Source organism: Schistocerca nitens, chromosome 7 (genome assembly GCF_023898315.1).
Source record: "Schistocerca nitens isolate TAMUIC-IGC-003100 chromosome 7, iqSchNite1.1, whole genome shotgun sequence".
NCBI classification, from domain to species: Eukaryota; Metazoa; Arthropoda; class Insecta; order Orthoptera; family Acrididae; genus Schistocerca; species Schistocerca nitens.
This window is the reverse complement of record NC_064620.1, coordinates 354,979,209-355,003,644: the sequence shown is the minus strand read 5'-3', so window position 1 is coordinate 355,003,644 and position 24,436 is coordinate 354,979,209. Positions and strand designations below refer to the sequence as shown.

The 24,436-nt window shown below is 39.5% G+C and overlaps 1 protein-coding gene across 1 annotated transcript in view; it reads left to right on the top strand.

Moving 5' to 3' along the window:
* The first annotated feature begins 3,982 nt into the window (after positions 1 to 3,982).
* LOC126195281 (syntaxin-16) overlaps positions 3,983 to 24,436 on the top strand; it is a 38,011-nt gene continuing 17,557 nt past the window's right edge. The window contains exons 1-4 of the mRNA XM_049933819.1: positions 3,983 to 4,171; positions 4,792 to 5,067; positions 22,273 to 22,453; positions 23,182 to 23,510. Of these exons, the coding sequence (XP_049789776.1) occupies positions 4,091 to 4,171; positions 4,792 to 5,067; positions 22,273 to 22,453; positions 23,182 to 23,510 (867 nt within the window). The 5' untranslated portion in view covers positions 3,983 to 4,090. The remainder of the gene's footprint in view (positions 4,172 to 4,791; positions 5,068 to 22,272; positions 22,454 to 23,181; positions 23,511 to 24,436) is intronic.

The window sequence follows — 24,436 nt, the reverse complement described above, 5'->3', positions numbered from 1 at the left end:
TGCGGAAATTAGGAAAAGCATTATACAGAGGATGTAATAGGGATTTGCAGCAAACGTTAAATATGAGAGGGAGGGTATCATATCTCTATACCTTAATAAATATCTGACTGAAAAATCCGTCTAATTTTTTATGATAGCAACGAGAAATTATAGCAAAATATGTAGGTTTACCTGGACCTAAGTGAACGTACGCTCCACTACACACTATAAGATAGCGTATGGGTGTTATGCATCTAAAAACATCGTCTGGGAAAAGAAATCCCATGGAATAGCATTTAAGTTCCTACGGCATCTAGGGGCCGCTAAATAGAGAGCAACTTGACATTGGTGAAATATTGGATATTTCAGCTGTCAGTTCGCATGTAAAAACATGCAATAACAGTCATAACTCGTATACAGGGTGGTCAGAAATAGTCTGAAAAGCTTGTAAGGGTGTTATTGAGTAGATTGTGTTGAGAAATGATCGTTAACAAAAAACATCGATACTTTGCGTCGTTTCGGAACTAATTAGTATTGAAGTTAGCCAAATCAGGCCGTTGCGCGTAAATTCAAATGGCCGCCAGATAGGGTCGGTAGCCATGTTCTTCGTTTGGTTTCCTAAGACTGAAGAAGAGAGCTATACAAAAATTGGCGTTGGGACAGTAGCAGGATCGAGCACTAACAAAAGGCTGAGCAGTCTCATGGGCTATCTTCTATGTTCTGAGAACTGTTATCTGGCGGGCTGCCTGAATCTGCGTGCGCAATGACGTGATTGACTGACTTCAATGCTAATTAAGTCGGAAACGACGCAATGTTTCGAATTTTTTGTTAACAATCATTTCTCAGTACAATCTACCCTGCAAACCCTTAAAAGCTTTTCATACTGTTTCTGACCATCCCGTACATAAAAATGCTAAAAAAAATGGGCCAAGTTTTAGGATTTGACAATAGATTCACTTAAACTGCCGAAAATTTCTCGAGTAGAAATGTTTTTAATTTAGCTTTCTCTTCTAACCACTTGACTTAAGCTGCCAATGACATGCACATCATCATCTTGATGTGGCTTGCACATCTTGTTCTACATGGAGGGGTCAATTGCTACACTATGATATCCATATTGGTGATTGTTTACAAATGTCTAAGAATACTCTAATTATCACTATGCAGTTGTGTATCAACAAGAAAAGTACCGCAACTTCTTTTATTTTTGAGCTGTGGTTTGCTGTGTGATTATTTGATATTGTTTGAAGGGTGTTTAGCGATAGGTGGCGCCTGCTACTGTCAGTTACTGTTAGATGCTGTTTGGGACCAAGTTGCATTTTGTTGTGCCATGCATTCTAAATGTCATTATTTGCCACAACAGAATACAACGTGAACTCAGAACACTTCAAGAGTAGTCGAAAGTGATGCCACTTAATGAAGCTTAATTAGATTGAAATCGACTATACTGGTCAAAATATACGAAAAAAAGTAATTGGCTGCGGGTCTGCTAATCTAATATGAATAAAAGAAAACAAAAATTTTTGGCCGTGAAGCCATTCACATGCAATGCTTTGATTCTATGAGGACAATCCACTTGGAAATATTATTCCTCAGAAAACCAGCCATTTATGGTGTCTTTTGAAACGTTACTGGCACTTTTTTGTTTGATGTGTCTTAAAGGGTAATACACACTAAAACAGACCAAGGTTCAAGGTTTACTTTTCATATTTATTTTAGTTCTTTGATAGATTACAAGCTGTAGAATAATGAGGGCAAAAATTGTAAATATCCTCCCAAAACTAAGTGCGAGGTGAGTTCTTGAACAGTTTCACATGTAACTGGCTTTTGAATGGAAAAGTCTGAAGTATCCTGGCATGCAGAGAGGTATGTTGGATTCACAGCAATTCCAATTTGTTTCTTTCATGCTTGTCTGGCCAGTGAATTGTCTCGTCTTCGCCAACCAAATCTTGGGAATCCGTCTTGTATGCTGCTTTATTATGAGATTCATCTGTAAGGGAGATGAGATTAAGACAAATAAAACTTAACTGAAACGTAATTACAGCAGTAATATCTGTAGCAACAATATTAGCGATGAAAATTTTAGCAGATGCACCGTACCTGACTATGAATTTTCTTCATCCTGTTCCCACTGAGTCATTACTCGCTCAGGTTCTGCATCACTGACTTCTTCTTGAGCTTAAAAAATGTCTTGTCCACTCAACAGAGGTGACATATATGTAGCAGAATTAAGTAAACTGCCTATACGCACGAAACTCATGACAACGTGAGCACACATTGGCTCAGTCAGTCGTGACAAGAGCTTTTACGTTCACCGCTGTTTCTTTCAAAGCAATTCTAGAAATTGACATCAGGAGGCATAACCTCTCAACAGCCAGGTAGCGAGACGTCCGTACATTGTCCTCATATGAATTGAGTCCAGTTTCATAACGATAGATGGCTCGTGCGTCGAGAAAATTGCTGCCCGATCTATACTTGCGCGCGATGTTTTGAACACAACTTTGCCGCCCGATTTATACTCGGGCTTGGTCTCCAATGTATTAGCCCATTGGACCGGTGATAATTCCGTTATTCTACTGTACAAGGCTGTAGAGTGTCTTTTCTAAAACTACCGCTTCATCCTGTAACAAAATATCGAAAACAGTTTTAAAAAAAACGACAAAAAAGGGAATCAAAAGGTAACTGAGGCTTCTTAGTCAGCTATCAGATAGCTCAACGGTACTGAAGTGTTCTCATTGGCTGAATACCTGATTAAACTTTCTTCTATGGAGATAGTAAAAAAATACATTAAGGGAAAAATCAGCAAACGAAAGAATTAGAATACCGCTTTCGAATGGCATGGCAGTTCCAAGCATCAGAGATCGAGCAATCAATACGAAGAAAATACTGCTAATTTTCTTTAGAAACGGACGAATGTAGCGATGTAATAAGAAATCAGTATGAAAACTGGAGGATCATACTTTGTGCATATCTCTACTACCACATTCGCAGTTGAAGGGAAATTTAAATTAATGCTATTAAGCGAATTCTTGTGTATTTTTAAAAAATGAACATATTCAAGGCAGTGCCAACTCTTTTACCATTTTCAATTACATTCATGTGCAAGTCGGGGTTCTCAGCTTAGGCTACGTGTCGACAACCATAAATGCCGCTACAGATTTGACGCCAAACTTGTCAGTAGAATCCAACATTCATCTATAAAGCCTAAGATTAAGTATATCTGCAAAAAATAAGGCCCAATACATCTCATGCAGTTGAAATTCAAAATATCTCTGGTTTAATTGCCTTATTTTATATTTAACTTAGTTTAAGAACGTTAGATTTATTTTTTAAAATAATATTGCATTAATAACACAGTATAGAGACAAACTAGGGAATCCATGACAAAAGTGGACACTGAAAAGATTTCCACTTACCGATAGGATTAAGAAACGTTGATATACACTAAGTTACATCTATTCTTTATATTTGTAATATCGCAGTGATTAACAATGGAATATTACTAACCTATGAACCTTTATGGGTGTAGCGTCGTATTTAACAATGATATGTTTCTCCTGTTTTCCAGGGAAGCTGGAAAGATACTTATGTTTTGATGTTTTCTTCGTTGTGCATTGATTAACGGAGGATAACACTGCTTGTCACACACTATTTTATAGCGCAGTCATTCAGACTGCTTTAATTCCATTTCTCGTAGAAGTGCGTGAGCACAAAAGCTGTCCAATTTAACATGAAGCAAAAAATCAAGTGGGACATGTATAATATTTGCCTTTAAATGAGCGCGCCACAGTAGAACAATCAAAATTGCTCGTTGGAAGATATTCCACTCGTAACTCACTCGAGTAGGTGTAATTTACCTTTTTAGCCATAAGCCTGGTTAGCTATATGATAAACGTTTTCGGTTTAAATGTGAGGAATTCTTTTTGTTTCTTTTGTTATGGCAGAAAGGAAGGACACTTCTTTAACGATACACGTCCATATCAATTCAGAATCTATCGATTCCTAATCGAGAATCGATTATGCTAAGTTAACTGTCAAGCGTAAGCAGTATGGTTGTAATCGTAAAATGTAAATAATCTGTTGAGACGCGAACTGAAAGTAACTAAACAAAATGACGACAAGAAGTTTAACAGATGTTTTTATTTTGATGCGCAACAATGCTATGCAAAGTCGTCATTTTTATTCCGAACAGGTAAATAGAAGGCGAGAAAGGTTATGTGTATAGTTTGCTGCCGGATTTAAGTTTTGTTAAACCTACTGTGTAACGTCATATCATCTGTATACCTTGTATTAGTAGTACGATATAACAAGAAATATCTCTAGAATTATTTTGTTGGTCAGGGTAATTGTTATTTCGATCGCTTTGTTTTTGAGGACACTGAACACCTGAGACCAACGGAAATAGACATTCTCGTTATCCAGGCGGTTTCCAGCAAAGTTTTATTATTGTTATTAAATCGAGACACACAACGTTGGATGAAAGATTTTGGCCTATTATTTTACATTTTCGCAGTTTGGAATGACCTGAACTGTGATGAATATTTGTATGTACTGTAAAACGAGTAAAGCATTAAAAGTTAATGCTTACAATTGTAATAACGCACTAAGAATTTTAGTAACTGTCGTCAGTTTGTAACAACTTATTAATTATTGACCCTTCAACAATCTTCTTTGGTTGTTGATGCATGTCTGTAATTAAAATCTGCCTATTCCACATATTTGTTTTGTTTGCCACTTATGGTGCACTTTTTATTTACATTCTCTCCAAGGAATCAAGGTGCAGCCTTATATATACTGTCTATCTTTTTACAGCATGTATCAGATCGGACAACGTTGGTTGGTGGGGTTTCCGATCCTGAGTCAGGTGGTCTGGAATTGCGACAAAATGCAGGGAACAGCCGTGGTAGTGGTAATCAGCCACCAATGTGGGCGGATGCTCTGGAAGAGGCACAGTACACATTATCAAGACTACGATCCAAAGTGAAAGAGCTGGAAGCTCTTCATTCACGTCACCTACATCGTCCAACACTAGATGACTCTTCAGAGGAGGAACAACGTATCGAGGCATTGACACAGGATATATCCAGGGTTAGTAGACTTGTGACTACAGTGTGTACTAAATATATATAGTAGATACTTTTATCATATTCTCTTGGCAGTACATTCATTTTGAAACTTCCATTTAGTATTCTCTAAATGGGTATTGGGTAGATACATTAATTTTAACTTTTTGTTTCTGTTAAGGGAGTGTCAGATGGTTATCAGAATAATGGAAGCACAATAATAGACATGATTAAATAGAGATTTACCAACTTTTAACCCCTTTCACACTTGTCCACTATCCTCCTATAAATTATTGTGTACTATGTTGTGGTATAGAAAACCATATGGTGGCTTTCACACCTACATGACACAGGGTGATGCAATCCAGATGGCACATAGCAGCCCAGGAGCTAGTGTACATCTCCACTGTAGTAGATGACTGCCATACCATTCACATGATGCCGGGCAGTGTTGTATGGGCTTACTAAACATTGGTGACTGTACATCTCTTTGGTGTGATAGTTGTCATCGTAACTACAACATGTGGTTCAGTTCATTCATTTCATTTTTCTTTGCGTTTCATTTTATTTTCATACATTGTAGTTATTGACCTATGCATGAGATGGGAAAGAAAACATTATGACATTGGAATATTACACACATCAAAAAAAGTTTTGCATCACCTCGGTTCGAGAGTTCCAGAACCTGTACAGAAAATTGTAATAGAGATCAACATAAACATCATTTCCACCCTTTTTATTGCTGATGAAAACCACACATTGCATGTTGTACCACCATACAGCGAGACCTTCACATGTAGTGGTCCAGATTGTTGTACACACCAGTACCTCAAATGCCCAGTAGCACGTCCTCTTGCATTGATGCATGCCTGTATTCGCCTTGGTTTGCTATCCACAAGTTTATCAAGGCACTGTTGGTCCAGATTGTCCCACACCTCAATGGCGATTCAGCGTGGATCACTCGGAGTAGTTGGTGGGTCACATCTTCCATACAGAGCCCTTTATAATCTATCCCAGGCATGATCAATAGAGTTTGTGTCTGTAGAACATGCTGGCCACTCTAGTCGAGTGATGTCATTATCCTGAAAGACATCATTCACAAGATGTGCATGATGGTGGTGCGAATTGTCGTCCGTGAAGACAAATGACTCACCAATATGCTGCCGATGGTTGCACTATTGGTCGAAGGATGGCATTCACGTATCATACAGCCATTACAGTGCCTTCCACGACCACCAGCGGCGTACATTAGCCCCACGTAATCCCACCCCAAAACCTCAGGGAACCTCCACCTTGCTGCACTCACTGGACAGTGTGTCTAAGACGTTCAGCCTGACCAGGTTGCCTTCTAACATGTCTTCGATGATTTTCTGGTTGAAGACATATGTGACACTCATCGGTGAAGAGAATGTGATGCCAATCCTGAGCGGTCCATTCAGCATGTTGATGGGCCCGTCTGTACCGCACTGCATGGTGTAGTGGTTGCAAAGATGGACGTTGGGAGTAAAGCTCCGCATCATGCAGCCTATTGTGAACAGTTTGAGTCATAACACGACATCCTGTGGCTGCACGAAAAGCATTATGCAACATGGTGGCGTTGCTATCAGGGTTTCTCCGAGCCATAATCCATAGGTAGCGGTCATCCAGTGCATAAGTAGCCTTGGGTGGCCTGAGCGAGGCATGTCATTCGACATTTCCTGTCTCTCTGTGTCTCCTCCATGTCCGAACAACATCGCTTTGGTTTACTCCGAGACACCTGGACACTTCTCTTATTGAGAGCCCTTCCTGGCACAAAGTAACAATGCGGACGCGATCGAACCGCGGTATTGCCCGTCTAGGCATGGTTGAACTACAGACAACACGGGCCGTGTATCTCCTTCCTGGTGGAATGACTGGAACTGATCGGCTGTTGGACCTGCTCTGTCTAATAGGCGCTGCTCATGCATGGTTGTTTACATCTTTGGGTGGGTTTAGTGTCATCTCTGAACAGTCAAAGGGACTGTGTCTGTGGTACAACATCCAAAGTCAACATCTATCCTCAGGAATTCTGGGAAATGGGGTGATGCAAAACTTTTTTTGATGTGTGTATTTTTATTTCACTTCCTCCAGCCACCCAATAGTTCATTGACTGTAGACATATTCATTCAAAAATACTAGATGACATTTGTAGGGCCACTGTTGAACTTCAAATAAGACTTGAAAAGCCACCCATTAATTACTTTTTAATTTAAATGTATTGATCCATTGTATGTTTATGATCCAGAATGTTGGGACTTTGGTGAGGAATTGGAAAAGATGAATGAAGAAACTTATAGTAAACTGTGTTGTGCTATACCATGGGCAACAGGAACTAAATAAATGTGAAATCGCTGTGGCGCCATGCATTGAACATGGTGTCGTGGGATGGCTTCTGAACAAGTGTAAATTTGGCTTTAGATAGTTGTTCAAGTGTCACTTAATGCCAAATGGGTGCTTACAATGCCTGAATTGTTTTCTGTGTTCTTTGTTATGCAACATGGCACTTATTTTTGGTAATAATGTGACAGTAATAAATTTAGACCAGATTAGTTTTTCTAATCGTACCACACATTCCCAATAATGTTGAAGCTGCAGTAATGAGTAGACTTGAGAAGACATTGTAAGTCATCAACATGTTCATTGAACTGTTCCTAAAAGGAGTTGTACATGGTTTAGTGTTCTGACAGTATGAAATAGATAGATATTAGCCTGCTCGAAAATAAAGCCACACCATATGATGAACTAGTTTACTTAAACTTTTTAGTTCAGTCATTGACATACAGCTTTCTTTTAGAATACTGTGAATGTATGACCATCATTGAGCACCTTTCATAATATGCACCAGAAGATAGAGATTTCCACTATTTTTTGATTTATTCCCCAAATCCAGAAATGACAATATATAAATAACATTCAAATTGCCAGTTCAGCATATCTCTTAAAATGTTCATGGTTGTTTCATGAATTGTAAAAGGCATTGACAAGGAGGGTGGTTAATATTTAACAATTGTTTGTTCCCATACCACAGTTTCAGATTGCTGAAATCTCTTCAGAGAACTCCACCAGACTAAAATTTGCAATGTCAGCTGCTCTTGTGTTTGTGCTAATGGCTGTTCATTGATGTTGCTCATAGCCAGTCTGGTGATATTAGATAGCACCGGTACCCAATGAGAATCGCCCATATATATATATATATATATATATATATATATATATATATATATATATATATATATACAAAATTCAAGCTTTCGCAACAAACTGTTGCCTCATCAGGAAAGAGGGAAGGAGAGGGAAAGACGAAAGGATGTGGGTTTTAAGGGAGAGGGTAAGGAGTCATTCCAATCCCGGGAGCGGAAAGACTTACCTTAGGGGGAAAAAAGGACAGGTATACACTCGCACACACACACATATCCATCCACACATACAGACACAAGCAGACATATTTCAAGACAAAGAGTTTGGGCAGAGATGTCAGTCGAGGTGGAAGAGTAGAGGCAAAGAAGTTGTTGAGAGACAGGTGAGGTATGAGTGGCGGCAACTTGAAATTAGCGGAGATTGAGGCCTGGCGGATAACGAGAAGAGAGGATATACTGAAGGGCAAGTTCCCATCTCCGGAGTTCGGATAGGTTGGTGTTGGTGGGAAGTATCCAGATAACCCGGACGGTGTAACACTGTGCCAAGATGTGCTGGCTGTGCACCAAGGCATGTTTAGCCACAGGGTGATCCTCATTACCAACAAACACTGTCTGCCTGTGTCCATTCATGCGAATGGACAGTTTGTTGCTGGTCATTCCCACATAGAATGCATCACAGTGTAGGCAGGTCAGTTGGTAAATCACGTGGGTGCTTTCACACGTGGCTCTGCCTTTGATCGTGTACACCTTCCGGGTTACAGGACTGGAGTAGGTGGTGGTGGGAGGGTGCATGGGACAGGTTTTGCACCGGGGGCGGTTACAAGGATAGGAGCCAGAGGGTAGGGAAGGTGGTTTGGGGATTTCATAGGGATGAACTAACAGGTTACGAAGGTTAGGTGGACGGCGGAAAGACACTCTTGGCGGAGTGGGGAGGATTTCATGAAGGTTCCTCAAATCCTGCCCTGAAATGAGATCCATCCTTCATGAAATCCTCCCCACTCCGCCAAGAGTGTCTTTCCGCCGTCCACCTAACCTTCGTAACCTGTTAGTTCATCCCTATGAAATCCCCAAACCACCTTCCCTACCCTCTGGCTCCTACCCTTGTAACCGCCCCCGGTGTAAAACCTGTCCCATGCACCCTCCCACCACCACCTACTCCACCCGGAAGGTGTACACGATCAAAGGCAGAGCTCGTGTGAAAGCACCCACGTGATCTACCAACTGACCTGCCTACACTGTGACGCATTCTATGTGGGAATGACCAGCAACAAACTGTCCATTCGCATGAATGGACACAGGCAGACAGTGTTTGTTGGTAATGAGGATCACCCTGTGGCTAAACATGCCTTGGTGCACGGCCAGCACATCTTGGCACAGTGTTATACCGTCCGGGTTATCTGGATACTTCCCACTAACACCAACCTATCCGAACTGTCATTCAACAACATCTTTGCCTCTGCACTTCTGCCTCGACTGACATCTCTGCCCAAACTCTTTGTCTTTAAATATGTCTGCTTGTGTCTGTATATGTGTGGATGGATATGTGTGTGTGTGTGCGCGCAAGTGTATACCCGTCCTTTTTTCCCCCTAAGGTAAGTCTTTCCGCTCCCGGGATTGGAATGACTCCTTACCCTCTCCCTTAAAACCCACATCCTTTCGTCTTTCCCTCGCCTTCCCTCTTTCCTGATGAGGCAACAGTTTGTTGCGAAAGCTTGAATTTTGTGTGTATGTTTGTGTTTGTTTGTGTGTCTGTCGACCTGCCAGCACTTTCATTTGGTAAGTCACATCATCTTTGTTTTTATATATATATATATATATATATATATATATATATATATATATATATATACACAAAATTCAAGCTTTCGCAACAAACTGTTGCCTCATCAGGAAAGAGGGAAGGAGAGGGAAAGACGAAAGGATGTGGGTTTTAAGGGAGAGGGTAAGGAGTCATTCCAATCCCGGGAGCGGAAAGACTTACCTTAGGGGGAAAAAAGGACAGGTATACACTCACACACACACACATATCCATCCACACATATACAGACACAAGCAGACATATTTAAAGATGTGCACATCATCTTTGTTTTTAGATATATTTTTCCTACGTGGAATGTTTCCCTATATATATATATATATACAATTTGATTATATTTGTTGTCAACATGGAGAGCACCAGAATACTTTTACTGGTCTGGTATTCATGCATTTTAAGGCTGGTTACTGATTTTCGTATTTACTATGTGATGGAAAAACCTAGAACAGACAGACATGTAGCGAAGCTCGAGGTGTAGACTAGGTTGGAATGTGACAATGTGATTGAGATTTGGCAAAGCCAATTATTGTGAATGGGAGAAAACTTAATATGCTGGCAACTGACCTATAGCACAGCCCGAGTTCGAGGTTAGGTTATGAAATGCCCTTCAACATCATCGCCAAGAGTAACTTTGCAAATTGTGGGTTTCATCAGTTTAGTAATCTAGATTGCTGTTTTACTAGTTGTGGCCGATATCAGACTAGACTGGATGCTGTTATGATTTAAATTGCTTCACAATTTATCACTTTTCAATTACTGTGTATTTTCAAACATGGTAGTAATTGTGTCATGCCAACAAACTGTGGTAACTTGGAGAAAATAAACCAACTTCTATGCTATTAAATATAGGTAATGTGAATAGTATACTTGGTGGGGAAAAATTGTGTCATGAAATTGTAACCCTGGGCAGCTGATGCTAGTAGGAATCAAAATTGCTAATGTTGTGTAGGTCGATAACGCACAGTTTTTGAACTATGGAAACTTGGCGCCACGCCCTCCGATTAGCTGTGGGATTGCCCTGTTGCCGGATGATCTGGGACAATTCATGACCACGAATGCTTTGCCTGCCGGAGATCACGATGTATCCAAGGTGGGCCACACACTCGGTGGTAGAACAACAGCTTTCCACTGTGGGGGCCTGGAGGTGGATCTGCCAGGCTCCCAATGCATCCATTGTAGTTTTATGATAAGACATACCGGACAAAAACTCATCAACAGCTGTTAGTTCTCAGACAGAAAGTCTTTTACAAATTATGTCCGCCCTGAAAAGAGCCTTTTTTGTAGCTAGGACATAGTTTATTTAAAGCAGGTGCTTGAACTGGGACCCTCTGACGTGGCACGAGCTTCGTAACATCGAACCGTGTTTTGTAGAACTCTTTTGAAGATTCCTAGCATTGCCCTGATGTGATTGGCGGCATGTTCAGTGTGATCCATTAATTCCTCTTCGTTTCTAGGTGGTTCGCATCTGGGTGGGTGAATTAGAACCTTGAAGAATCCCCTCAGAAAAAAGTCCGATGGCATGAGGTCTGGTGATCATGGGGGCTGTGTCTTATGAGTACCTCGGCCAGTTACCAGGCCGTTGAAGAGTTCTTTTAAATATCTGTGCACAGCATGACGGCTATGTACAGGCGCCCCATCATGCTGCAACCACATGCGTATCTGTATGCTGAGGGGAACATCTTCCAGCAGGCCGGGTAGAGTTTCTTGCAAAAAGTGAAGGTAATTTGCCCTGGTAAGTCAAGGAGGTAGATTGGACTGGCCCAATCAGATGGTCACCCACAATGCGTGCCCAAATGCTGAGTGAAAATCTTTTCTGGTGCCCGTGGACCTTAATGTGAGGATTTCCCCTTGCCCAGTAATGAATGTTTCTAGTGTTGAAGAGGCCATCCCAATGGAAAGTGCACTCGTCAGTAAACAACACAATGGCGGGGAAGTCGGGATCTCGTGAAAAACGTCGCAGAAACCATAGGCAAAACCCTAGCTTGTGTTCATAGTCTTGGACAGGGTGGAAACTAAATGAATGCTGGCTGTCCAACCACTCGAGTACTTGTCGTAGGTGCTTCCTCAAAGTGCTCGAGAACAGTCTCTTCAAATGCAGCATCCTGTCATGTTTGAGGTCTTCCAGCATCACCATGTTTCACCAAGTCTCTGGTGAATTGCTATAAACATTTGCAGGTGTGGGTGGCATCTTGTTGGGTACTGTTCCTCCTACAACAGTCAAGCTTCGTGCACATTACCGTCGGCTAGTCCATAAACAAAAACCGTATCTCTTTGTTCTTCAAACGAATACTGTGCTGCCATGCTTACTGTATGACTAAATCGCAGGTGATGTGCGTGTGCTCTAAAGTGAAGCTTACGTGTGAATGCCTCTGATGTGAGGTGGAGACAAACAGCAAGACCTATTCGACCCACGTGCGTATCATGTTGGGGCAGTGACGAGGCAAGGGATGTTTGTTTGTATGTTTGTGTGAACCTACAACTGTAGCACTGCCCGTTAACTGACGAACAGCAACAGGGTAATCCCACAGCCAATTGGAGCGTGTGGCACCAAGTTTCCGTAGTTTTAAAATGGTGCATTGTCGACCTACACAACATTAGTAATTTTGGTTCCTACTGGCATCATCTATCCAGGGTTAAAATTTTGTGACATGAGTTTTCTCCACCCTGTAGAGAAAATTGTCGTTCCAATAATAAGTGTTATTCAACAGAGTAGAGTGTAAAATAGTGAACTGAGGAAGTTGATACCCAGCAGCTTGTGAAACAGCGCTTGACAACAGACCTGGTTGCTTAGTAAATTGACTGATATCTGGCATATAATGTTACTTGTGGAATGCGACAATTTGCTTGTGAATTGATGGAACAATGAATTTCAAGACAAAAATACTGTTGCTGTTATAAATGTTTAGTGTTTTCTGAGATATATGTTTGTCATTGCAATAATCTACTTGTATTCTAACCCTGATTTTGTCAAAAATTGAATTCTAACCTAATAGAACAAAATACCAGCTATCTTTATTTATGAGCTGTAGAAAATTATAAATGAGCATTGTGATTCACAACTGACTCTTGGTTCATGTATTCAGTTACCATTCTTCATCATGCGATTTGTTTCCGACATTGGCATGCCATACAACAGCCAGTGTTCTTTTACTCCCTGTTATTTTAGCAGTGTCTCTCTCTTCTTCTTTTTGCCCTTCCCATTGGAGACAATTTTAGCTGCAGATTACTATGGGGAGAAGAACTATAAGAGTCCGCTTTGTTGGTAAGGAGTTCACTACACAGTGTAAACACCTATCCGGGTATCAGAATTTGTGCAGCAGTTGAATGATGATAACTGCACAACTGCCCTGTTTGAGTAATTTTAGATGCAAGATTTAAGGCATCAGATTTCCTTTCACTGTTTTTTATTTCCACATCAAACTGATCAATGAACGACTTATCTGAGGCTAGTATTTTATAGAATTACCAAAAGTTCTTCATTAATACATGACAGTGAAAATTGTTATATGCATATTGTATATCTCTTTTTAAAGATACACAGATTTATACAACTTTTGTCTGTCAGCATTTGTGTACTCTTTCCTGATCAGAGAAAGCTACAATCTCTATTTCTTCAGCATTTTTCAAATTTTACTGTTAAAACAGCTCAGGTTTTTCTCATCCTTAACGGACTTGCTCAGCACATACTTTCCCAGAGGACAGTAACTTAAAACCTTGTCCAGATCCATTACACTGTGATTAAATGCCCAGTTGCTTTGTAAGTAGTATGCCAGTGACCACTTACCTGCCCTAAGGAGCAAAAACTCTCTCCTAGCTATCTCTAAGGATTTATTGATTTGTAACTGTGGCGGCTACTAGTGTAATGACATTGGGTCACTAATCCCTGTAGGGAGTGTGCTTGTTTGTTGTGCTCTGATGAATGCTCAGGAGTCCATATACAAGGAACGAGGTCAAATCACCAAAAAATTATAGAAACTGAGAATATCAAGCTCTAACTTGCATTGCCAAAGGACTGGTAATAAACTCCCAGAATTTACTCACTTTCCAAGAAAGCTACTGCTTGCAAATTACACTCGGAACTGAGAGCTGAAAAAACTCAAAGTAGAAAATTCCAAAACATTTAATGAAAACATAATGTAATACGATAGATAAAAAATGTACTCACCTAACAGATTATTTTATAAACTTCTGGCTTCAGTTAAAATTTCTGATTGGATTGAAAAATTTTATTCAATTGTTCGTTGATCAGCCTGGTGCAGAAATAAAGGCAGCAATAGGCAAACTGAAATCTTAAATCTTGAATTTAAAATAATTCTAAAAGGATGGTTGTACAACTGACGTCATTCAGCTGCTTTACAAACTCTCAAATGGATATTTAAATAAGCAGACCTGATGTTAAAAAGCAGCTAAGATGGAAGGCCCTGGCAGAATTCCAATTCAGTTTATTGAAAGTACTCTGAGGCAATGGTCTTCTTGATAGCTCACATTTACTGTAAATCTCACTCACATTGAATGTTTCCAAACAAATGGAAAAAGTAGATAAGAAGGACGGAAGAAGTTAAGCAGACCTGATGTTAAAAAGCAGCTAAGATGGAAGGCCCTGGCAGAATTCCAATTCAGTTTATTGAAAGTACTCTGAGGCAATGGTCTTCCTGATAGCTCACATTTACTGTAAATCTCACTCACATTGAATGTTTCCAAACAAATGGAAAAAGTAGATAAGAAGGACGGAAGAAGGATGGGTGAGCAAAATTATACACCAGTATCCTTAATATCAGTTTGCTGCAGCATGCTTTAGCACATTCTAAATTCAAATATATTGAGTGTTTTAGAGATCAAAAAGCTTCGGTCCATAAATTAGCGTGAGTTAGAAACCGTAATTCACCCGTTCCACTCACATTATCCTGCAAACCATGGGTGAAGGCCACCAGGCAGATTTTGTTAACAAAGGTCCGAAAATGCAGAATAAGTTCTCAGATATATAACTGGCTCAAAGACTTTTTAATTGATAGAATGCGTTAGATTTTCCTGAATGGCAAGTATTCATTAGAGACAAAGAAAATGTAATAGATGCCTCGAGAAGTCTGATAGGATTGCTTGTGTTCACCATGTACGTAAAAGATCTGTTGGATAGGGTTGTCCATAGTACAAGATTGTTTACTGCTGACACTGTTGTGTATAGAAAAGTGTCATAACTGAGCCTCTGTAAGGGGATTCAAGTCTAACTGGACATAATTGTTATTTAGTATGACGAATCGTAGCTTGCTTCAAACTTGGATAACGGGAACTTAATGAGGATGTTCAGGAACAGTAACAATGGTATGCTACTTTACTCATTTATATCAATTGAATATCTAGGCATAATGTTGGGATATGACATGAAATTGAATTACTGTATAAGGTTAGTTGTAGGGAAGGTAAATCACCAATTGCAGTTTATTGAGAGATTTCTGGGGCAATGCAGCACATCTATAAAGGGGAACTCTTTTGTTACCTATTCTTGAGTATTGCTCAAGTGTTTGGATCCCCTTCAGATCAAATAGAAGAGAGGCATCAAAGCAATTCAGAGGTTTGTTAGCAGTCAGTTTGGTCAGCACAAGAGTATTGTGGAAATTCTCTGTGGGTTTAGATGATAATGCTTGGAAAGAAGGATACTTTCTTTTGTGAAGCATTATTGAGAAATTTTAGAGAACCAGCATTCGTGACCAACTGAAGAACAGTTCTACTGCCTCCAACATTCATCTCATGTAAGGCCCATATGGACAAAATTTGAGAGATTTAGACTTATACAGAGTTATACAGTCAATCAATTTCTCCTTGCTTCATGGGCAAATAGAACAGAAAAAGAAATGATTAGTAACAGTACAAACTATCCTCCATCATACATTGTGCAGTAGTATCGAAGTTATGTGTGTATATGTAAATGTGGATGCAGGATAACATCCACTTGTGCCTGGGGGGGACTGCTTTTCCATCCTCCCTCTATAAAAATCCACCCAAATGGGCCATGATGGCCCAGTGGTACTGACCGACCACTGTGTCCTCCTCAGCCCATAGGTGTACACGATGCAGATATGGAGGGGCATGTTGCCAGCACATCGCTCTCCCGGCTCTACATCAGTTTATGAGACCTAAGAAGAAATCTGATTTGATACTTAATATTGGTTAAATCTTCTCATATGCTTGTTGGTGGCCGACTGTTAGTTTGTAGTTGGTACCACTGTAGTGCTGACTCAATGGCTGAGTTTGATAAATTGTTAAAAGAGTGAACAGTGAAAAATTTTATTGCTACAATAGTTTCAACGCTCATTCAATTCATAAATGTTAAAAAAAAAATTATGGGAATTCACTGACCATATATAGTTAGGTAGTCGCAGTCTGATTTCACCAGATTGGGAAATCATAAGTTGATGCAAGTTTGAGTGGCTGCTTACAAAGTGCAGTGTCACCTGACGATTTCCAATATGTTGGTGACATTATTAATGACTGGATGAAGATGGGTGATTCGCCGCCCCCCCCCCCCCCCCCCTCCTTCCCACATCCCCCCACTGGTAATGTGAGCCAGGTCTACGAAAACTTAAGGAAAATGAAAAGCCACAAATATTTTACACAAATTAGCTGGCAACTGGAGATAGTTTTTATCAATAATTGCGACAGATAATGAGACTGGCATTTATTGCCTTTCTTAGTGGAAGTATTTACTTTTTTCTGTGGCTTTGGAAAGGACTACAATGACATAACATGTAGAACTTGGTCAAACAGTAACTAGATAAGTGTTGCAAACCACTGTGCTGTTGTCTGGAGACCAGGGCTCACAAATGTCTGCCCTGATGTCCCATAAGTAAGCAAACACACAACTTTGTTCATGAGTTTATTAATATGACTGTCATATCAAGTACTCAAAATCTTGACCTGGAGCACTGATACATGCTATAAAGAGATACACACTGAATTTTATCAGATATATTGCAGCACAAGCCCTTGTTATACAGCATTTCATGTCTTCAGAAGTTGTCTCTCTTTCCTTGTAGATTTCGTTTTATTTTTGCCCACAGATAAAAGTCCAAAGGTTTTAAGCCTGGTGTGTATGCAAGTCATTTTGTGTTCCCCAAACTGTCAATCCAGTGACCTCCAAATGTTCCGTGAAGAATTGTAGTTGATCTATGTGGAATGGGAGGGACATCTGCGATGTTGTGCCACCACATGCATTGCCTTATTTCCTGTGAGATGCTAGTTGTAGTTATTGAGAGTTTTATACAAAAAAAAGAGGAAGAAGAAGATATTGCGATTTTTGAAAAGCTTGCACCACCCGTTGATGCACCATATCTTCATTTATAACTCTCAGCCAGAGCAGTGGAACATATTTGAAGATTGATTTGCCCTTAATTTGTTAACAATGCATCATCCATGAACAAAATCTTGTATAGATGTGCCACGTCACTTTGCAGTTTTTGTAGATATCATTTGGCAAACTGTGATTCTGAAAGCCTCTGTTAACGGAGTGAAATGTGCAATGAATTAATGTGATGGGATGTAGTATTTGCAGAACACTCCTTTGGTGTATACCGCTTGCACATGCAAGCTGTCCCACTGTGATATGTTGATTGTGAGATAATGCTTCAGCATACAATCACACTACAAAGTATTTTCCATTAAAAAAAAGAAAGAAAAAAACTGTATCCGCTTTTTCGACTGTCATATACATTGTGAAAGTCTGAGTACCATTCATGAGCAAGTTATCTGACAGCTACAATAGCACAGCACAGACTAATAAATGACACACCTACTATGTTATTGAAATCCTCTTTTAAAGCTCTTTCCAGTGCTACAAAAAAGTATATGCTCCAAAAAAAATGTAGCTGTAAATGTTAAAAATTACTTACATATTTGTTGGAATATTTGCCACCTTGTTCTCGGTAACTTTGCAAAAACTACACATCGGTATGCTTACTTGTTCTGGACATATTTAGGGCAGCAGGTCTTAGGTAGCTAACACTGCATAGACCAGGTACAGAGCACAATACATACAAGGTATATTTCGTGACTACTGTACAGTGACATATGTAAGCTAATTTCAGGATGCTAAGAGATCATCAGTAGTGAATTTGTCAGTCATATTAAATACTGCTTTATCACATTCTATGATAATACAAGACTACATGTTTTACCCAACAAAAATAAAAGTGTAAAAGTTTCTTTGGCTGGTTATGCCACATTTACATTACCTTACATCATTTGTCAGTCAAGACTAGATAAACTGTGTCAGTGTTAGAAGGTTAAGATTACCCAAGCATTATAATACAAGAAAAAAATTAGCATAAATATGGGTAATAATACAGAACAAATTTGCATACTTATAGCATAACATTTAATGACATATAGAGTGAGAACTTTTTAACAATTACATGTTCACTTCATTTCATATGGCAGTACATTGTTTAGGGAGTCCAGTTTGCTACTTCATTGTCAAAGAGTGGTTTTTGGCATAGATTTTGTGACATCTTTCCTCAAAATTTTGCCAAGTTTGGACAGCATTTTAGTATTTAGATGGTTGAAAATTTTTAGAGTTACTGTTGGAAAAGTGCCCATGTCATGGAGAACTGACGGCTTTAGAAGTGTATGTTTTCCTTATTGCGCATATTATAATTGTGGATGTCACTCCTGTTGGTAAATGATTCATGATCTTCTTTGCCATACATGAGACAAGTGAAGACATATTGATTGGAAATTGTCATCACTCCTAGATGTGTGAAGTTGGGTTTGCAGGATACAGTCTCCTGTTTATTGCTATGATCCTTCTCTCATTTTATCTATAGTAGTAGTAGAACAATATGGCTGTGGAACAGTGAATAATATACCATCAGCAGATCCTTCCTAGGTTTAGCTGAATTCAACGTGCACATCTTTCAGCCAAAGGCTAATAATTACGAGGAGCGTTTGAAAAGTCCATGCAAAAATAAAAACTACTTATGTGTTTGGGGAAAACCTTTTTTATTTTTCAACATAGTCTCCTTTTAGACTTATACACTTTGTCCAATGCTGTTCTAATTTGTTGATCCCCTCCCAAGAAAGGGAATTGTCCAAGTGTGCAAACTAGAGCTGTTAGTTGCTGCAATCACATCCTCGTTTGAATAAAATCTTTGTCCCGTCAGCCATTTCTTCAAATTGGGGAACAAATAGTAGTCCGAGGGAGTCAAGTCTGTAGAATAGGGGGGATGTGAAACTAGTCGGAATCCTATTTCCAGTAATTTTGCGGCCACAGCTGCTGAGGTGTGTGCCGGTGCATTGTCGTGATGGAAAAGGACTTTTTTGTGGTCCAATCGCCGGTGTTTTTCCAGCAGCTTGGTTTTCAAACGGTCCAGTAACGATGAAAAATATGCATCTGTAATAGTTTTGCCCTTTTCCAGATAGTTGATGAGGATTATCCCTTGCAAATCCCAAAAGACAGTCGCCATAACCTTTCCAGCCGAAGGACTGGTCTTTGCCTTTTTTGGTGCAGATTCTCCCTTGGTAACCCATTGTTTAGATTGTTGATTCGTCTCAGGAGTATAGTAATGTATCCATGTTTCATCCACAGAGACGAAACAACACTTAAAGTCCTGCAGATTCTTCCTGGACAGCTGCAAACCATCCTTGCAGCACTTAACACAATACTGTTTTTGGTGAGCAATCGCGTAACCCATCTTGCGGATAGCTGTCTCATTCCCAAATGCTTATGCAAAATATTATGTACCTTTTCATTCGAGATGCCCACAGCACTAGCAATCTCATGAACCTTAGCTCTTTTGTCGTCCATCACCACATCATGGATTTTATCAATGATTTCTGAAGTCATAACCTCCACAGGGCATCCAGAACATTCAGCATCACTTGTGCCCATATGGCCACTCCACAAATTTTGAAACCACTTATAAACAGTTCTAATCGAAGGTGCAGAGTCACTGTAATGTTTATCAAGCTTCTCTTTAGTCTCCTGAGGCATTTTGCCGTTCATAAAGTAATGTTTAATCACCACACGAAATTATTCTTTGGCCATTTTTTGACAATCACTCGACTTCCTTGATTAACACGAATGCCAAACACAAAGAAATAGACCAATATGGCTGAAACTTGGTGTGTGTGTTCTTTCCAAAGATGCTACTAACTAAACATGACCTCGATACGTGCCGGTGGTGCCATCTCTCGGACTTGCACAGACTTTTCAAAGGCCCATCATATTACATAAAACATGTTAAAAGTAATGAAACTATAATATGTAATAGCAGATGACACAGTGCCCATCATTGGGTACCATGTGATGCTGTAAAATTAGTCGTATTGGTGGTAATAAATGTTTTGTTGCCATAATTGTCTTATGAAGGATTGATGAATAAATTTTTGAATGTGATACAAATCGTGTATTTGTTATACACACAAACCATTGTTATATGTACCATATGTTTGTTTATATTTTGAGCTACTGATTTTCACTTTATTACCATGTCAGTTCCTGTATCATTGTGAGATAATGCTGAGATGAAAGGATAAACAAATAAAAATAAAAAAATATTCAGACAGTGGAAACCCCAGATAGGAATATCTAGAATGTAGGAAAAGATAATTGCTACTTACCTTAAAGAATACACATCAAGTTGCAGACAGGCACAATTAAAAGACATGTAGCTTTTAGCCACAGCCTTCGCCAGTCAAGAAAGTGTCTCTCTCTCTCTCTCTCTCTCTCTCTCTCTCTCTCACTCACACACACACAAGCAAGCACACCTCATCACACATGACCACCAATTCCAGCACCTTGGGCCAGAATGTGTGTGTGTGGGGGGGGGGGGGGGGGGGTGCATGTGCGTGTCTTGACTGGCAAAGGCTGTGGCCAAAAGCTACATGTGAGTGTCTTTTAATCGCACCTGTCTGCTACTTGACAAGTCTTCTTTACAGTAAGTAGTGATCTATCTTTTCCTACATTGTAAATAAATACTCAGATGGCACCGTGAGTTCTTAAAAGGAAACATGCTCCACAGTCATAATGGCCAGTTTCGTGTGGCACAGTGGAAAGATTTGCTACTCGTATGCAAATTTCGACGACTACCAGTTCTCTGTGCCATAACACTAAAGAGATAAATGGTATTTATTTGTACAAACAGTGCATGTCATTCAACACAGCCTCCTTCTAGCTTGGAAAATGTGTTCCATTTGAGTATCATTCACTGGCTATTGAGCAGATATGTTTCTCATAACTCTAAGATGTTCAGAAATTACTGAACTGAAAAATTTTTCTGTATCAGAACTATTGTCAAGATATGAATAGTGGCTTTGTTGTTAAGGTGTACCTACTATAACCAGAACAAACCCTATTTGCTTAAAGGTAAAAAATACCTTTGTGCATATTTAATAGACCCTGGAGCAAACAGCTGGAACTTATTTTATGTGTAAAGAGTTGAGGAGCACAAGATAGAAGAGACAAAAGACAAGTTATGGCTACTTGCCAGGGGTCTTCACAGTCCTGAGGAAAGGCACTCTGCAGTCAAGGATAGACACAGAATTTCTCTGTCATGATATACTCTTTCTGACCGCTTCTATGTCCATCACTTTTTGGTAAGCAGTCATGGCATGATAGTGTGACATAAAGAAAATATTAAAGGAATGGTGTTTCCTACAAAGGAGAATCGCTTATGTACACCTGATTACAAGTTCGAGCAGTATCCCCAAGAAATATAAAATTGTTAGTTCCATTTCAGATTTCCAAGGATTCAGTGCAGTGTAAAGTGTTATAAGCCACTGTAAATATTTAATCCAGGCATGAAAACTTTCATAGTGACCTTTGTACAGATCATTTAGATGTTGCTTTCCCATGTATATGCTTAGTTAAGGAATGAGGAGGAATGACAGTCAGTAACATAATGCCTTCTTTTTAAACAGAAAAATTACTTTTCTTTGCAGTTACATGTTATTTGTTATTGTGTATGTTATGATTTATACTTAGGGACGTGAAAGACTAGAGAAAGACTATGACAAAATTGTGGATTTGGTTATATTATAAACAATGGTACAGTGCTAACCGAACTGGGTATTTTATAGCCCTGTAAGTTTTTTAACATAGATATTTCAAAATAATTTAGCATCTGTTAAGAAAATGGCACATTAATTCCAACTTCACTATTTATGCTGGGAGGTCACTTCATAATGCAATGACTCTCATGCTGTAGTCGTACACACTCTTCCATCTGGTACTGCTGCAGTGCTCCACACGTACGGTTGTGCCCGACAGATGTTCGGCACTGCCCAGCGCTTGCTGCAGCAGGTCCGCCAACAGAGTGGTGGAGGAAAGACTGTAGGGGGGAGGGCAGACCGTCCTGGCCGCCTTTCTCACAATGTGGTGTCCGCTCTTGTGTCTGCACTGCAAGATGTTTATGTAGCATTCCGCCGAACGCAGACAAATTATCTGAAGAGTGAGTTATACAGTGCACTTTTCAATCATTTTTTTTTTATTTAAACTTGTCGTTAATTTTACATAAATCGTAACAATTTCTGTACCAGAATTAATAGGTGACTAATGTTTTATGGTCTTATGTAATTTGGGCTGTAATGTTACAACATTTTCATTTCACAATGCTTCACATAATTATTGCAAGTTGTTTGTGTGATTTTAGATGATTAAGCTATGTTTGCACTTACTGTAGCATGGTCTGAAACAAACAGAATATGTAACATTGAAAACAAATAAACTGCATTTTTGTTCTGCCAATATTTGTTTATTTTGAACCAGTTTTCAGCTTAATAGACCATTGTCAGGAAACAACTGATTAGTGTCCACTTGTGTAACTTCTAGATGCTTGTCAGTTGTTTTATGATGATGACCTCACAAGTAAAAAAAATGGTTCAAAAGAAACAAATGCTAGTAGAACAAAGAAAAACCGTTAGTTAAGATTGAAAATAAACAATGAACTCTTTCTACCAAGAAGGGGTAGAAGAATTCATAAGCAAAATATGTCATCATCTATTAATAAGGCAAAATGGTCTCTTCCACTTTTACATGTTTGTGTTTGTTACCTGATTTTACACATTTGTGTTTGTTACCTGACTTATCATTTGCCATGCAATTTTCTTTGTTATACAGACACAGTCTTCAGAGGAATTTTAAAACGTCTATAGTAATGCTACTTGTCCTTACCTACAGAACTAGATTCTCGTGAGGAACGTTCTCGTCAGCTTCTGGCCTCTCCTCTTGAGATCCCAGATGAACCGTGGACGCTACCAGGGTCTGCAACACATGCAGGTGTAGATGACTGGGAAGTAGACTCGGACATTGACCACATTGACAGGCAGTTTGGGTCTTCTGGTGCTATGGCTGGATCTGCTGCAGCTTCACAGACACAGCTGTTACTGCTGGAGGAAGAGAACACCAGAATGGTGGAGCAGAGAGAGAAAGAAGTGCAGGCAATTGTGAAGTCTATTGCAGAACTGAATCATGTCTTCAGGGATTTGGCCCATATGGTTGCTGATCAGGTGAGTTCTTCAGATGTATATACATATTTATAATAAGAAGTCAGAAGAATTAGTTATTAACTGCGATTTTCATGTGGACATATGTGGTGTTGACTGTCATTCATCACACATCATTCACTGTTCATTTTTATTCTCCCACCCCTACCCCCTCCCTGTTAACTTCTCTCATGTTTCCCTCAGTATCTGTCATGATATGCTCTATTTTTCCCTTTCTAGTCCTTTGTCTTTTATATTCCCTCCTCTTCCCTCTTTTTTTCATCTGTTGTGCACTATGACACTCTTTTGATGTTATGCTCTATTGTGTTCTTTTAGTTTGGTCTTCAGATACACCCCCCCCCCCCCTCTCACCAATCTGCCACTTTTTTCTGATCCTTTTTTTTCTCTTATTCTATTCTGCTAATTTTCTTTTTGCCTAATGTGATCCTGTTAAAAATTCCAAACACTTTTCCATTTCTAATGTTTTTAGAAAAAACTATGTCGCTGTACTGACAATTTGTATTAAAACTCGTAAAAGTTTTTAAATGAAACAAACACTATTAACATTCTACATCTTTATTCCTTGTGTCTACATGTCTACAGCCCTCTGCCACTACAGGACTCTGAATAGTAGTGTGTAACATGGCGGTGGGTTAAGTAAATATGACTGTGCATCAGAGTGCTGTAACCAAGTTTCGAATGTGATGAGTTCATCCACACATAGAACACCCTCTCCTTAAGCACAATGATTCCAAACCTCACAAGAGCACTAAGACATCTGCAACAACCCAGCACTTTGATTCACTGTGATTGATCGTTCTCCATACAGTCCCGACCTGGCTCCATCTGATTTTCATCTGTTTCTTCCAAAACTTAAAGAACATGTTCGACGATTTCACTTTGCTAGTGACAAAGCAGTGCAAGCATAGGTGAGTTGTGGCTCTGTCAAC